Below are 15440 nucleotides of genomic sequence, written 5' to 3'. Positions count from 1 at the left end.
GAAAATGAAGATATTTGCCACGTGCAGAGGACGCAATGGATGTGCAATGTATTTTCCTCGTTCCATACGTTTTGTTAGTGTCATTTATTTGTGTATTCAAGTGTATTTCCGTCGAGGTTCCGACTGGCCCCCCGTGGAGCCTGAGGCCCTGCATGGCTGGGCCTGGCAGGGTCCGTGGGAGGGGCGCACCTCTGTCCAGCCTCGTGGACGTCGAGCCGTGGTTTCCCGGGAGACGTGGATGGGAAGCGGCAGCACGCAGACTCCTCACCACCACTGGAATGGGAGCCTCCCCTCTGGCCCTCAGTGGAGCTCCCCAGGCGTGACCAATGGAACATAGAGTCTCCATTGTGGCTGCGACACTTTAATAATCGCCAACTACAATATCCAACCTGTCGGTAGCTTCAGGAGCTCGGCCCGGTCCGTTGCTCGGGGGCTCATAGGTGGGACGTGGGGGCGAAGCCTCGGCGCCAGAGCGTGTGATGAATAAAACATGCAGTGTGATGCCGAGCAGTAAATTCCGCTGCACTGGGACAGTGACGGCACCGATGAGTTGTTTCGTTGTTTGAACCAGGTACGAGTTCGCGGTTCACTGCAGGTAACGCTTAATAAAGTGCGTCCCACTGAGGGGCGTCTTTGATCAGCTGCCGCAGGTGGTTGAGCGCACAACTTCTACTGGACTTTCTGTCGGTTTCTGTGTGTTTGAGTGAGAGAGAGAGAGAGAGACTCTGTCTGCACTTGCTCGTGTCCACGCAGAAAGGAGCGACCCCTGCTCATGTTTCCGTTCCCCGCGAAGCCCCTTTTACTGACAGGGCGTTCCAAAAAGTCGGATCAAAAGGGTTTTAAGGTCCGTTACAAAGGAAAATGGAAACTGGAGATGATCTTAGCATGAATGAATTGACAATATAAGCGCGCCAGCCCCCAGGAGCCGCGCCGTTTCCCCCCACTTGACTTCTTGGCGTTTCAAATTCTGTTCCAAAACTTCTTTTTTTCTGAATGTAAATTAAACCAATAACAAGTAATTACGGCAGTAGAAGTTTCATTTCATAAAACATTTCACCAAGGACATACATTTACTGTTTTTTGTTTTGTTTTGTATTAAACATTTTAAAGCCGACCATGTTTTAATGTGCCCGCGCAGATGCCCCATTAGTTATGACCCAAGACACTGTCATATAAAGTATATTAACGTGGTAAAATTTCATGTATTAAATTAGATTCATGAACATTAAAACTGATGTTTGAATAATGACGTTTCGGCATGTTTTTGGCATGGTAATCAGCCATTTCTAAATGTTTAAATAATTGAACTGAATGATGTGTTTTCTTGTAAGATATTAAAGTGTTATCAGGTTATATATTTGATTAATCCGTCCCAATAAACTATTATTATTAAACTAATCGAACTTTGCTATTTAACCCACGACAAAACTTCTGTCCTATAAGTACGCTATAAGTACGTTATAATTATTATTCAGTTGCACATCTACACTCAGGAAAAGTGGCATTAAGTTTCAACCTCTCTATGATCAAAGATGAAATATTGAGTGGAGTGTATGTACATACATACATTACATGTACATTACATACATTCTCAATTAACCATTGCTTGGTCCTCTTATGTAACAATATTGACGCCATGTTTAATATAATAGTTATACAAAGATCATATAACTTGTCACGTAAGGACTTTACATTGTATTGGAGGAGATTGAAATAGATATTAATTCACAATGTACTGTATATCACGAACTTTTTTGTTTGAAGTTCTTCAACATTGTGAATTATGTGTGCAATTTTAAGTGAAGGTGTTTTAATTTGTTTTATTTTGACAGTTCGGCTAAGACGAAATTATATTTCCGTTTCAAACATAACTTCAGTGTGGGCGAACGCGTAAATTGACTGCCCTTCATTCCACCTGTCTTACAGTGTAATTAGTGGTAATACGTTTTTTATAAGTTTACAAATTATTATGATTTTTTTTATTTATTCGTTCTGTGTATTCTCGTTTTTATCCCCGTGTTTTGCGAACAATCTAAGATTCATAAAACGAGTTCTCACACTTGAATGTTCCTATCATGTGTTCACTGTTAGATCGTTTGTTCTCAGAACAGAAACAGAAAAGGTTTCAACAAAGTGACGCCAGCACGCTTCTGTTCTCCAGCGTCTGTCCCGCACTAACAGCCACGCGCACAGGTGGCAATGTCTTCTGGCGTCACGCGCCGTTCACGCTCCTACCTAAAGTGCCGCCGTGCACGTGCGTCCTGTGGGAGGTTCCACTTACCTCCCCTGCGTTAAACACTCCCCACCTCGCCCTGCTCTCATAAACAGTGCGGCTCTCCAGCGAGGGGGGTCAGCGGCACCATCAGCATCATCATCATCACCTCCTCTCCTGGGCATTGACCACCGCTTCCCATTGGACGATAACACGCGACAAGCGCGCGAAGGGGGGCTCCGAGGCGCGTGCCGCTTCTTAAACGAACGCTGCGACTTCAGACGGCAGTCTCGCACGCGACACCGACACTCAACAACAGGTGCGCCTCCATTTTTGTTGCTCTTCCACAAGTCGCTTTTTTTGGAAACATGGACGATTGGAGCAAAGAAACTGGACTGGTGCTGGAATCCCGGAGTTCCATGGTGACGGGGGAGAGCCGGGGGACGCTGCTGGACGGTGGCACCGATCCACGCTCCTGGCTGGCTCCTGGCGCCTGCGCAGACACTTCCACCGAATACCTGCGGCTGTCACCCTGCCCGAGCATCGGCTCATATCCCGGTAAGCGGCCCCATCCACACGCTCTCACGCGGTTTGTTGTCCCGTTCTGACGTATATTTATTTTTGTTATTTTTCCAGAGAGCGGGTCTCCATGCTCCGTCGGACACCCGAGCCCTCCAAGCTACAGGAAAACCTCCAAGAGTGTCTCGGCCTCGTCGCTCAAAGTCAGAGAGCTGTGCCGTTTGAAAGCCACCTTCTCCGGCCAGCAGGCTGCGGAGGACCCGACCTTGCGGCACCGAGCTCCCTCCAGCAAACCCGCCAACGGCGTCCAGAAGCAGAGGCGCGTCGCCGCCAACGCTCGCGAGCGCAGACGCATGCACGGACTTAACCACGCGTTCGACGAGCTGCGCAGCGTCATCCCCGCGTTTGACAACGACAAGAAGCTGTCCAAGTACGAGACGCTGCAGATGGCGCAGATTTACATCAACGCATTGGCGGACCTGCTGCAGGGGCCGAACACCTCCAGCAGCTGCGGGTCAACCTCGCCAAAAAGTGACCTCTCCACAGACTCGCCCACAGACTCCACCTCTGGTTTACCTGTCCACGTCGGAGGGGTTCCGTTCCGCGCTGCCTTCGATGACGCGTCTTTTAGCACCATCGTGGAGGAAGCCATGTGCTCGCCCACCTCCTCAACGGAGACGGAGGGAGGAAGAAAGGCGTCCCCCCGCAGCGACGGAGAGTTCTCCCCGCACTCGCACTTCAGTGACTCGGACGAGATAGTGATGGAGCTGCACTCGAGTGAAGACGACGACATCCCGGAGATAAAGCTGCACCAGCATCATCTCCTGTCTTTCTGAGGGACTTTAACCGTGTCAACGCCGGAAAAGACTTCAACAACCATGTTTGTTTTTTTTACCAAGACGAGTGGAAATGATGTGATATAGGCCTAATTCGGTTCTGCCAATAGATTTTTAATTGCCGCTACGATGGAGACGTGGGGATCCCTCTGCCATGTCACGCTGCCACGGTCATCTCCCACGTCACTCCGACCAAAACCATTCCACAATGAAAATCAGCAACTTTAAATTAAATGTTGTTTTTTTTTCGTAGCTTCTGTTTTTTTGCCGTGTCTTCTGGCTTTTTAAACATATTCTCCAACTTAAAAAGTTTATAATGTGCACTTTAAATGACTCGAGCCAGAGGCTTGAAGATGTTCCTTTGAGATAGTTTATCTTTTGTTTGATAGATTAGAACCGCCAAGTCCACCGATAGCCTAATGTAGCCATCATCACTGCCTTCTTTTGTATTTTCTTTTGTATCTAAAAATGATCGTGTGTCTTTTGCTTTCACTGGATGAGATTAATTGACATGTATTTATTATTGTTTCTATGTGATTTATTCTGTTTCCTTTTTTTAACTATTTTCACGAAAACAAAGCTATAATTTTGCCATTCACTGTTTTTAGTTTGTTTTGGGAAATAATAAAAAAAATCAAACTAATATGTTTTTTGTTCCATTATTTTTCTCTAATTATTTAATATAGACGTCACGTATAGGAAAAAAGCAGAAAGTAAAACAACTGTGTCCGACCATTAACTCGTTGATAATAATAGAAGTAACCATATGTTACTTATAGTTTTGGATCTTATCTTATCGATGCTTCCTTCCTCCACCCCCATTTATGATTATATGAAACAAGTATTACCTTATGATCTCGAAATTTAAGATACTATCTGTATGATATTTCACTACTACCACCAACAGTTGTACTACTACTACTACTACTGCTATTATTCTACTACTACTACAACTAATAACAAAAACAATAATAATAACAACAACAATAATAATAATAATAATAATAATAATAATAATAATAATAATAATAATAATAATAATAATAATAAAAGAAGAAGGTAAATTGAACGTCAGCAAAAGTCTAACCTGATTTATTTTTGACATGGAGCGATCTCCATTTTTGTATAATGTATTCACAACAGTATTCACAAACATTTAGCAGGGGTAAAATATTTGTTTAAAAGTAATATACTGATACTACTTTTAAGTGTTAAAAAGTAGTATCAGTATACTTTACATCTCACATATTATTTTGACTATATTTTTTAATTATTATAATCATTATAGTCTATTAACACCAACAGATTCATGAGTTCTTTAGTGAACAGCCTGGGCCTTTCCATTACTGACTATAATTAAAATAGTTTGAAAGTGGAGTCTTCTTGTCCTTCGAAACCAATAAGAAATAAATACCAAAATATCAATTTCCACTGACTATTGTTATTTGTTTAATCCGATACATCGGCACTGTAAGATTTATGTTTGGCTTTAATGTGTATTAATTTAATTCTATGTGTCTGTGTGTGTCTTCTCTTTCGAAATACTATTATTCTTCCTTATCACACATCAATATAGCGTGCGTCCTGGTACCAGAAAAACAACTCCCGCGCCCGTGGCGTGGACGTTATTCCATTCCATTATTAAAAGTTCCAACACTCGATCCTCCTCCTTTATAATTCATGGTCAACAAACGGCAGCGTGAAACGTGGCCACCACGCGCCCGCTCCCCATATGTCGCGTGCGCACGTCTCGACAACATAACGTGAAGCGTTGTTTTGTGGAACTTTTAAAAGCCTCCGAGCAGTGGTGCGCATTTGTTATTCGGCTTTTTCTCTCATTTGTGGCGCTTCCTCGCGTCCGTTAGGTGAGTTTTCGCTAGATTTACGCGGTGCGCATTAATTTCAGACCATTGTTGTCAGGCTCGTGCACAGAGGTGTTGGATGGCCTGGTGGAGCACGCGCTGTCAGCTGGTGAGCGCTCGCGGGCCCCCGTCGTGTCCCCGAGGACCGGAGTACACACACCACCACACGCACGTGGATCCAAACTTTTATTCTCTCTCATTTCACCCTGTTCACCTGCTGCGTGACTCCGCGGATTCACTGGCTCCATTTGCAACTCAACCCCAGAACTTCGGACACTGCGAACCCACATCGTCATTCAATAAACTATCGCTGACACACATCAGGCCACGCCCCTCTGAATAAACAACTCACCGCATTGGAAGACTATATATATATATATATATATATATATATATATATATATATATATATATATATATATATATATATATATATATATATATATATATATATATATGCATTTATGCAACCCACAGAATCAAAAAGAATATGAGAACTCAATCACAAGCAGCGAAAAACTCTACTCTACAACTCTCTCTAACTAACCTCTACAACTCTAACAATATTTCCACTTATAGAAATAGTTGAATTAGAATTATGTCAATTTTCATCTAAATTCCTAGAGGCTTTTTTTTCCATCTCATCTTTCGTCAAAACCTCTTTCGTCTGCATCAAGGTTTCTAACAAATTGCGGACATGTTAGATATCTTTTTCAAAAACAGCCTGTCGAAGGGTAAAAGTTGAGCACAAAATTGTTGGTCACAATATTAAGATGCACTGGATATCATTTTTGAAATTTGAATTTCAATTTTTGTGTACAAAATTCAGTACACAAACACCACACAGCTGGTGTAATTTTTAATGGCACAGCTTTATTATTATTATTATTATTATTATTATTATTATTATTATTATTATTCGCTTCCTGGGCGGGTAAACTAACCAGCTTACAGATAATGTTGTGTTTCTCCATGTATTGTATACCCACCTGTTAGTCATAACGTAAGTCACATATTAAAAAAGGTTTCAGGGAGCAGCACACACAAAAAAAGGCCATTCTGCAGGAGCCACTAGAGTGAGTGGGCGCTTCAACCAGGAGGTGCTGGCAACATGTTCCAAGCCTCGAACACTCATTTCAATACATATATTCAGAACTTGTGCATTCCACAGCTCCACATTTAATGAAAAGAAAGGAGCTTGCATTTTGTATGAGATATGGGGAGCTGAGCTGTCCAAAAAAAGCCACCAGTCTCTCTCTCGGGGGACCCGAAACAAAAGGCAGAACTGGGCCATAGTCTCCATCTGCTGTCCCGTAGAGAGAGAGGGAGAGGGTGGTGAGTGAGGATGCCATGCAGACAGACAGAGGAAGAAAGAGCCGCTGCAAGTGGAGGCAGCAACAGGAGCGCAGCAGTGACTTATTGTCCCTCGTATCATCTCGATAGTTACATACCCGCTGCTTTCGCTGTCTGAAGATGCTTATGTTGAGTGATGAAGAGCCACAATTTCAGACACCAGTTGATGGTGTTACATAATCACATGGGCCTTCATTGAATTTGCATATGTTACAGTGCCAGTCGCATGAAGTGGAACTCACAGTACTGGTAATTGTTTATTTTGAGTCGGAAAGGTTTCTTCATGATCTGACATTTATTATCATATTGTCAGTCCAATAACTGATGTTTGGATGTACTGTTATTGTCCTTTTGAAGACCAATAAAAGCGTCATTGCCATGGTGAAACTCCACTGCGAATTAATTCTTGTATTAAATTATTTTCTCAACGTTGCACAAGGCAAAGAGATCATACAAAACCATTTGGGATACTCCTAAGTGCTCCCTATTGCCCTAAGCAGGGACTAAAATGTCGGCCCCAATCCTCATCTTTTAACATATGTGTTTATGCATAGATAGTGTTTCCAACTAATACCAATACTTTCTTGAATTTTAATGGGTCTTCCAACAAAAAAAATGTTCTCCATGTGCTATATTTAGAGCGCTTTAGACTACGTCTTGTCAGTGGCCTTGTGGTTGAAGAGTAACTTGGCCGTTCTTCAACTGCTGGTTCTCATGGTCGCCTCCAAATCTGACTGGAAAAAAGAATAATAAAGCCACTATTAGCTTAGCAAAGTTTCCACGATAGGAGTGCATTGAGAGAAACCTTTCAAGTTTCAAGACCGCAGCAGGAACTCCATGTCTGGAGTCCTATCTCGAGGGTTTATTCCTCCAACACCCATCTGCAGTGCAGTAAAGGAAAGTGCATATTTTCACTTCTTTGGCTTCAGCTGTGAATTAGCACGCGATGCAACCACCTAAACTGAAAGGGCGATTCTACAGAAAGTTCGGAGTGACTGGAAACAGATATGACTAAAATTCCAGACGATGAAGCTTTATTATTTATCAGTGCACACCGATAGAAGCACTTCCACAAGTGGTGGTATGTGCTTTAAAAACAAGACAACTGAAGTCAAAACCAGGACTTGTCAGCGGCCCACAGTCGCCTCCAGGCTTGCCTGCAGCCACCACCTCTCACCAGACAGCCAGTGTTGCCATGTACTGTAGCGTAACCTCCAGTGATGGCCCAGTATGCAGCTGTGATGCCATGTGCACCTGTCGCATCGCATGATCCGATTCAATGAGGCCGTTAATTCTTTATGAGCTCCTTTGATGCCTGAGACAACCTCTGTATTGATACGCTGGTGTTCGCTGTTTTGGCTTCAGCTGGACACACCCAGACGACGCGGATCATCTGGTCTCAATTATGAAGTTAGTCCATTCGCTGCAGCATGAAGGCAGAACTTATTCAACACTGTTCACACATTTGTGATTCTATCTCTGAGGAAAAAGCATTTCAATGAAAAACAAGACAAAAACAAAGACCTCACTCTTCATTTCACATGTTAATGACTTGATCTATTTACACTGGATTTAGAGGAGCATTTTGCTGGGAGCACAGCCAGGGGCACCTTTCTCCGATAATACAGTTGTGCTTGTTTAAAACTACTGCAGCCGCATCTCCTCCGTCTTCTGAAGGGAAGCTGCTCTAATTAAAGGACTGCTGAGCAATAATCATTGCCTGTGTCACAGCCAGGTTAAACTCCATTGATCGTGATGGATTGGGAGGAAGGGACAGTGAACAGAGTCAGCCTTGTGCTTGGCTTCCTGGGTTAATAGTTAGTCTTCAGTGCATTTCAGTACAGTACTATGGTGAAACTTGACACAGGTTGAAGAGAATTTGAAATACATTATATCCCAAATTTGTGGGAGTGAGACTCGCCTATGTCATACGCACAGAGGCATCACCTCTGTATCATCTAGTGGCTTCACACCATGGAGGTTTTTGATCTAAACTCACCTGGTATTGGCAATGTTTTGTATTCTTCCAGTTGGCCTCCGCCTCCTCAGGTTGTTCTTGTTTTTGTTAAGTGGGCTTTTTATCCCTTGGATATTGTAGATTACTTTGCATGGTCCTTTTCGATTTGTGAATTAAAAACACTAAACTTGTTGCAATCTTGAACTTTCACTTTCACATTTGGTTCTCCTACTGTCCTTGAACGTAGCAGGACTATTCGTGATATCGATATTTAAATTGTTAAAAGTTGCATTCAATTAATGCAAATAAATAAATGTAGCAAAGCAATATTTCACAAAAAAATCGCAATGTGGGTAAAAATGAGTTGCGTAGCAGATGTATGGTCTCCCTGAAATAATAAAACTATTGTAGTTTGAAAGACCGAGACAAATGACTGCGTGGCAGTTTAAAGTGTTAAAACTCAGTGATAAGAATGAACTGCGTTGTGTGTGACAGACTGTGTTCCAAGAACGTTGTTTAATGGATAATGACCATGATAATGATGGTAAATTGGTTTCTATTAAAGGTATTAAAAGGTTGACTTGAAACATGTAAATTCAATTGCTAAGTCCAGAAGATTTTGTCATTCCGAACCACCTCGAAGAAAACATTCATGAACCTGTTAAATAACACCAAACCTTGACTTGTGCCCGTGAAGTGCCACTTAAAAGAAAGATAGAGTTACATTTGCCCATTGTTGATCGTGATTAATTTCGGAAGTGTGCTAAATGTAGGGTCTTATGAAAGTATTTTGACATGATATGTCCTGTGCTTTCTGAAAACACAATCCTATAAAGTGTGTGTGTAGTACGATCCGTGCACACACACACACATGCATGCATACTCAGGGTAAACACACGAGGAAGAAGATCATTTATCTCTGCGGTGCTCTTCATAAAAGACGTCTGTGGGTGAAGCTGGGTCTCCTGGGTCTTTGTTCTGGGCAGGGTTTAGCTCTTTGTGTCCGCCACCTTCAAAGCAAATGTACATGAACACGAACATGAGGCTTCTTGGGTAACCGGCCCATTGAAGAGAAGCACAATGGTGCTCCCAATTATCCTCATTGCTCAGTGCTCCGGCGGAATCGGTTACCTGCTTTGTGTGTGTGTATGTGCGAGTGTCTTGTGGGTGTGCGTGTGTGAGGTGGATGTGACTGGTTAAGCGGCTGCGGGGTTTAAGCACTTAGTGTGGAACGAAAGACACAAGTAAAAATATCTTCACAGTGTCCCAGTATATTCTTTTTGCCTCACAAAATATCGCTTCACACAACACTGTGTGAGTTTCTAAGTGCACTTTACTCTAACCGCTTTGCATTTCAAATACACTTTTCTTCCATTATTGTGAGTTGTAAATGTTGTGCTAAAACTACAATGCGGGATCATCGGTTACAATGGGTGTGTGTGGGTCTCTGTGGGTGAGTGTGTCGTGTTGATATACCTCCCAATAGGAAACTCTTCAACTATAAGGCTATTTACTCCCTTTGACACAGTATGACTTCCAGCAGGGTCAAGTTACCGGGAGCGTGCGGCAAGTTCCTCCTCCCTTAGCCGGGGGACCAGGCCGCACTGTAACTGACTCTGCAAACATGAAAAGAAAACTTCGGAAGTGATTTGGCCTGGAGCGCCAATCCATCTTTTTCACACCTTGAAACATCAGAGGTATGTCGGAGTGTACAAGAGGTCAGCGGTTGTTCGGTGCGTGGAAGTCCTTGAACAATCGTGAGGGACACCTCTCACCCTCGCACGCCCTTTCACTTGACACCGGTCATTCTCACCGCATGTAACCTCAGCTGTCAGTCGGACAGTGTAGACATGTGTATGTACAAGAATCAGGGGCCATCTGTCATTGACCGTGGACAGGTTTTGAGAATCGATCTGAAATGACAGGAAATTAGGTGAAAATTGTACCTGTGTAAAGCTTGACATTTTTTATACGAAGGTAAATTCTAATTCATTGAAGACCCATCTCTTGATATGCTGGAGTGCTGTACGTGGACGACACACTTTAATATGTATGAGGACAATCATGTAATTCATTCTCACTCTGGTACGTGGGAACACATTGGTCAGACTGCAGATGACTTACTGGGAAGACGTGGGAGGGATGGGCGTGAAATTTTGTCCCCGTGCCCCCAAAATAACCTCAGTTTTTTTCCTACTTTCGATGCTACAGAGAACATGCAAGTGGATGAATACGCCTGCTTTACTTGACCGGTGGTTTTGAGGAATGTTTTTGGCAAAATCCTTAAGGTACGTGTCAAACTAAAAGCCTGGAAACCATATCCAGCCACAAAGTCATTTCACAGAGATTAAACTGTATAGTTGGCTCAAAATTAAATGAAAACTAATTCTTAATCCTAAAATCTAAGCTAAAATCCACCAGTACTTGTCTAACCTCCAACGCATATTGACCGAGGAAGCTAGCAGTGCCTGAACTTTGCCATTTGGAAGTCAGTTTTATGACAGTAGGAATCTTAAATTGATCTGAAAACCTGCAAAAATTGACACAGATTGAGGAGAATTTGTAGGTAGCACCAATAGAAGTGAATTGTGTGCATCCCATGACTTGGGTTGTTTATACATTTTGGTCCCATGCCTGATTTGGACCCTCGTGCCCAGGGGCAACTACACGAATCCCTAAATAAAACCCCTAAGATTTGATTTAATGCATTCTCTTTTCTTTTCTCTTGCTCTTCTGTTTCCTCTGCACTTGTCTTCCGTTTAGCCATTTCACCGATCCCCCCTGTGGATCTCCTTTCAACTGGCTGCCCTACTCAGGTTAGAGATACTGTATATTGAAGTTGGTCCTGCTTGTATTTGATTCCACTCCTTTTCATAGCAGCTGAAAGCCTGGCCTGCATGCTGCCCCCTCCCCTTCCTCCCTGTCCTGTCCAGTTCCCAGGGGACCCCTACTCTCTCCCGGGCAGGCCTGGGTGGAGTGCCTCAGAGTAGGGCAGGTAGAGACCAGACAAGGGTATCACTTTCAGCCTCCCTCCCACAGCTTACACAGAGCAGAGCACAGCAAGAGGGGACTCTGTCTTCCTACCTGTCGCCGTCGTTCAGGTGCGCAGAGCCACTTTGTGACGTCACATACACACATTACCCTCTGTAGGAAATACAACTTGTATCGCGTCCACCCATCTTCCACGGTCAGGAAAATCCACTTTACAATGGAGGTGTGGAAAGCTAAATCTCTGCGCTGAGAAGTGAGCAATTCAGATTCGGTCACAAAAAGTGACAGAGAAGTTTAGATAGAGAGCAGCCAAAATGCACTAGGAAAAACCTCAAAGTGAAAAGAACATATGCAAACATTGGTGAGTGAATCAAAGTAGCGAGTACTGAGAACCTCTGAGATCACCTTCATGAGATTTCTACCATGCAACAATTTCTTCAAAGACATTGCAACTGCTGAACAGAGACTACCTGTCGAGTCCAAATTTTGTCAATTTCACCAACAGACTTTTTGTAGTGAAAGATAGATTATTATTTTATAGATGCTGTGCTGTGAAATTAATGCTCATTTGACGTTCAAAAAAGTAGCCGTCCTTTCGATGACCTCATACTTACATGCGTTCTTTATATTGGTACTCGTATCGATCATGTACTTCTAAGAGATTGAGATTGAGCATGTTGTAGGAGGCGGTGGTCAGTGGGGCTGTTGAGGAGGTCCTTTCTTCCTGTGGCAATAAAAATGTACAAATTCATCCCTGAAAAAATTACAGTGAAGGATTCGTTTTTCTGTTCACTCTTTCCTTGAATATGCGTTTTCTTGGACATTCTTTCCCTTTTGTATTGCTTTTTGCACTTTATAATACTATTTCTTTTTCATTTTATTGTGATATGTAGTGTACAGAGCATGTTAGGAACATCATTTCCCTTGGGATTCATAAAGTTTTCTAATTCTGATTCTGATGTCTTCTTCGTGTCTCATTTGAGCTACAGCACTTATCTGATAGTTTGGCCCGTATCGATAAGCTTTGTGGAAACGTGCAGAAATACGAAATGATCTCAAAGCACAGGCAGAAAGCTGCCTCCAAGTCCGGATCAATGGGCCTTTAATGTAATGTTGCCGGAGTAAAGTAGGAATGTTCAGAATATGGTTGGCTTGAATACATAAATACATAAATCAAGATGCGGCATGCGCAATGCTCGGTCATCATAACTGGGTCAAACACCTTGTCATGCAACTGTGGGTACCAACTCCGAAACGTAGTGTAGTGAAGTCACGAGCAATATTAGCAAAGATTTCAGCCATTTGTCATTGTTTTTTTTTAGGAATAAAAGAAGGTTCATGTAAGAAATGATTTGTATTCAACCCACGTCGTTCTGGAATCTAACGTATACGTGTGTGTGTGTAAACAAAGCAACATACTCTTCTTGTTTTCTCACCGCTGCTTCTCTCTACTGCTTTGATGATGTGTGCCTGTTTTTACACTTCAAAACCGCGGGCAATGTTGTCAGTATCGAAACCTGTTTGAGGCGAACTTTCAGGCCAAAGGTTTCCTGCCCAACAACAAAATGATCACTGCTGAGTACCAACAATGTCAATGGTGGCCATTTGTCCCTCATTCAAGTTGCATCACCATTTCTTAGGAAGCTGTCAGTCTTTTAAGGAGAACTGGTTTAGATGCTCTCTGGCACGTTGAGAACATCCAACAGCAGCGCAATGGTCCAGCATCTCTTCTCTCATACTAAAAGTAAAGAGCTGGTTTACCTGCTTCTACTGGATGCGTCGACTTGTGGCTGGCTCTTGTGACACATTTCCAGTTCCGGCTTTGTGCAACACTGCACTGAACTAGAATTCAGTTTTGCTCTTATTTAGCATTGTAATTCTACAGAACCAACTTGGTAGACGATATAAGATCATTTCATACTACATATTTATGCATAGTTCCAGAGCCTTTTCTGTGATTCTTTAATGTTGTGCTGCATGTATGGCCTTAGAAAAAACGCATTTGTCATTCTAGAATAAAACTAGTGTCTTGAGAAGACACCTCCAGTTTCTTCTCCAGGCCGCACTGTAACTGACTCTGCAAACATGAAAAGAAAACTTCGGAAGTGATTTGGCCTGGAGCGCCAATCCATCTTTTTCACACCTTGAAACATCAGAGGTATGTCGGAGTGTACAAGAGGTCAGCGGTTGTTCGGTGCGTGGAAGTCCTTGAACAATCGTGAGGGACACCTCTCACCCTCGCACGCCCTTTCACTTGACACCGGTCATTCTCACCGCATGTAACCTCAGCTGTCAGTCGGACAGTGTAGACATGTGTATGTACAAGAATCAGGGGCCATCTGTCATTGACCGTGGACAGGTTTTGAGAATCGATCTGAAATGACAGGAAATTAGGTGAAAATTGTACCTGTGTAAAGCTTGACATTTTTTATACGAAGGTAAATTCTAATTCATTGAAGACCCATCTCTTGATATGCTGGAGTGCTGTACGTGGACGACACACTTTAATATGTATGAGGACAATCATGTAATTCATTCTCACTCTGGTACGTGGGAACACATTGGTCAGACTGCAGATGACTTACTGGGAAGACGTGGGAGGGATGGGCGTGAAATTTTGTCCCCGTGCCCCCAAAATAACCTCAGTTTTTTTCCTACTTTCGATGCTACAGAGAACATGCAAGTGGATGAATACGCCTGCTTTACTTGACCGGTGGTTTTGAGGAATGTTTTTGGCAAAATCCTTAAGGTACGTGTCAAACTAAAAGCCTGGAAACCATATCCAGCCACAAAGTCATTTCACAGAGATTAAACTGTATAGTTGGCTCAAAATTAAATGAAAACTAATTCTTAATCCTAAAATCTAAGCTAAAATCCACCAGTACTTGTCTAACCTCCAACGCATATTGACCGAGGAAGCTAGCAGTGCCTGAACTTTGCCATTTGGAAGTCAGTTTTATGACAGTAGGAATCTTAAATTGATCTGAAAACCTGCAAAAATTGACACAGATTGAGGAGAATTTGTAGGTAGCACCAATAGAAGTGAATTGTGTGCATCCCATGACTTGGGTTGTTTATACATTTTGGTCCCATGCCTGATTTGGACCCTCGTGCCCAGGGGCAACTACACGAATCCCTAAATAAAACCCCTAAGATTTGATTTAATGCATTCTCTTTTCTTTTCTCTTGCTCTTCTGTTTCCTCTGCACTTGTCTTCCGTTTAGCCATTTCACCGATCCCCCCTGTGGATCTCCTTTCAACTGGCTGCCCTACTCAGGTTAGAGATACTGTATATTGAAGTTGGTCCTGCTTGTATTTGATTCCACTCCTTTTCATAGCAGCTGAAAGCCTGGCCTGCATGCTGCCCCCTCCCCTTCCTCCCTGTCCTGTCCAGTTCCCAGGGGACCCCTACTCTCTCCCGGGCAGGCCTGGGTGGAGTGCCTCAGAGTAGGGCAGGTAGAGACCAGACAAGGGTATCACTTTCAGCCTCCCTCCCACAGCTTACACAGAGCAGAGCACAGCAAGAGGGGACTCTGTCTTCCTACCTGTCGCCGTCGTTCAGGTGCGCAGAGCCACTTTGTGACGTCACATACACACATTACCCTCTGTAGGAAATACAACTTGTATCGCGTCCACCCATCTTCCACGGTCAGGAAAATCCACTTTACAATGGAGGTGTGGAAAGCTAAATCTCTGCGCTGAGAAGTGAG

At 43.2% G+C, this 15440-nt stretch overlaps 1 protein-coding gene across 1 annotated transcript; it reads left to right on the top strand.

The window, feature by feature from the left end:
• Window positions 1–2580: 2580 nt before the first annotated feature.
• Window positions 2581–3567, top strand: atoh1a (atonal bHLH transcription factor 1a). The gene is made up of 2 exons (XM_053870542.1): window positions 2581–2770; window positions 2849–3567. Exons 1-2 carry the CDS (start codon window positions 2581–2583, stop codon window positions 3565–3567), a joined length of 909 nt encoding a protein of 302 aa, XP_053726517.1.
• Window positions 3568–15440: the final 11873 nt, after the last annotated feature.

The sequence above is a fragment of the Synchiropus splendidus genome, chromosome 7 (assembly GCF_027744825.2).
Source record: "Synchiropus splendidus isolate RoL2022-P1 chromosome 7, RoL_Sspl_1.0, whole genome shotgun sequence".
Classification (NCBI taxonomy): Eukaryota; Metazoa; Chordata; class Actinopteri; order Syngnathiformes; family Callionymidae; genus Synchiropus; species Synchiropus splendidus.
This window is presented reverse-complemented; position numbering and strand designations above follow the sequence as displayed.

What these genes read in the sequence shown, in the direction of transcription:
- atoh1a (XM_053870542.1), top strand. Translation starts at nt 2,581, where the DNA reads ATGGACGATTGGAGCAAAGAAACTGGACTGGTGCTGGAATCCCGGAGT. An exon ending in GAGCATCGGCTCATATCCCG is followed by an intron (nt 2,771 to 2,848) that starts GTAAGCGGCCCC and finishes TTATTTTTCCAG; the next exon opens with AGAGCGGGTCTCCATGCTCC.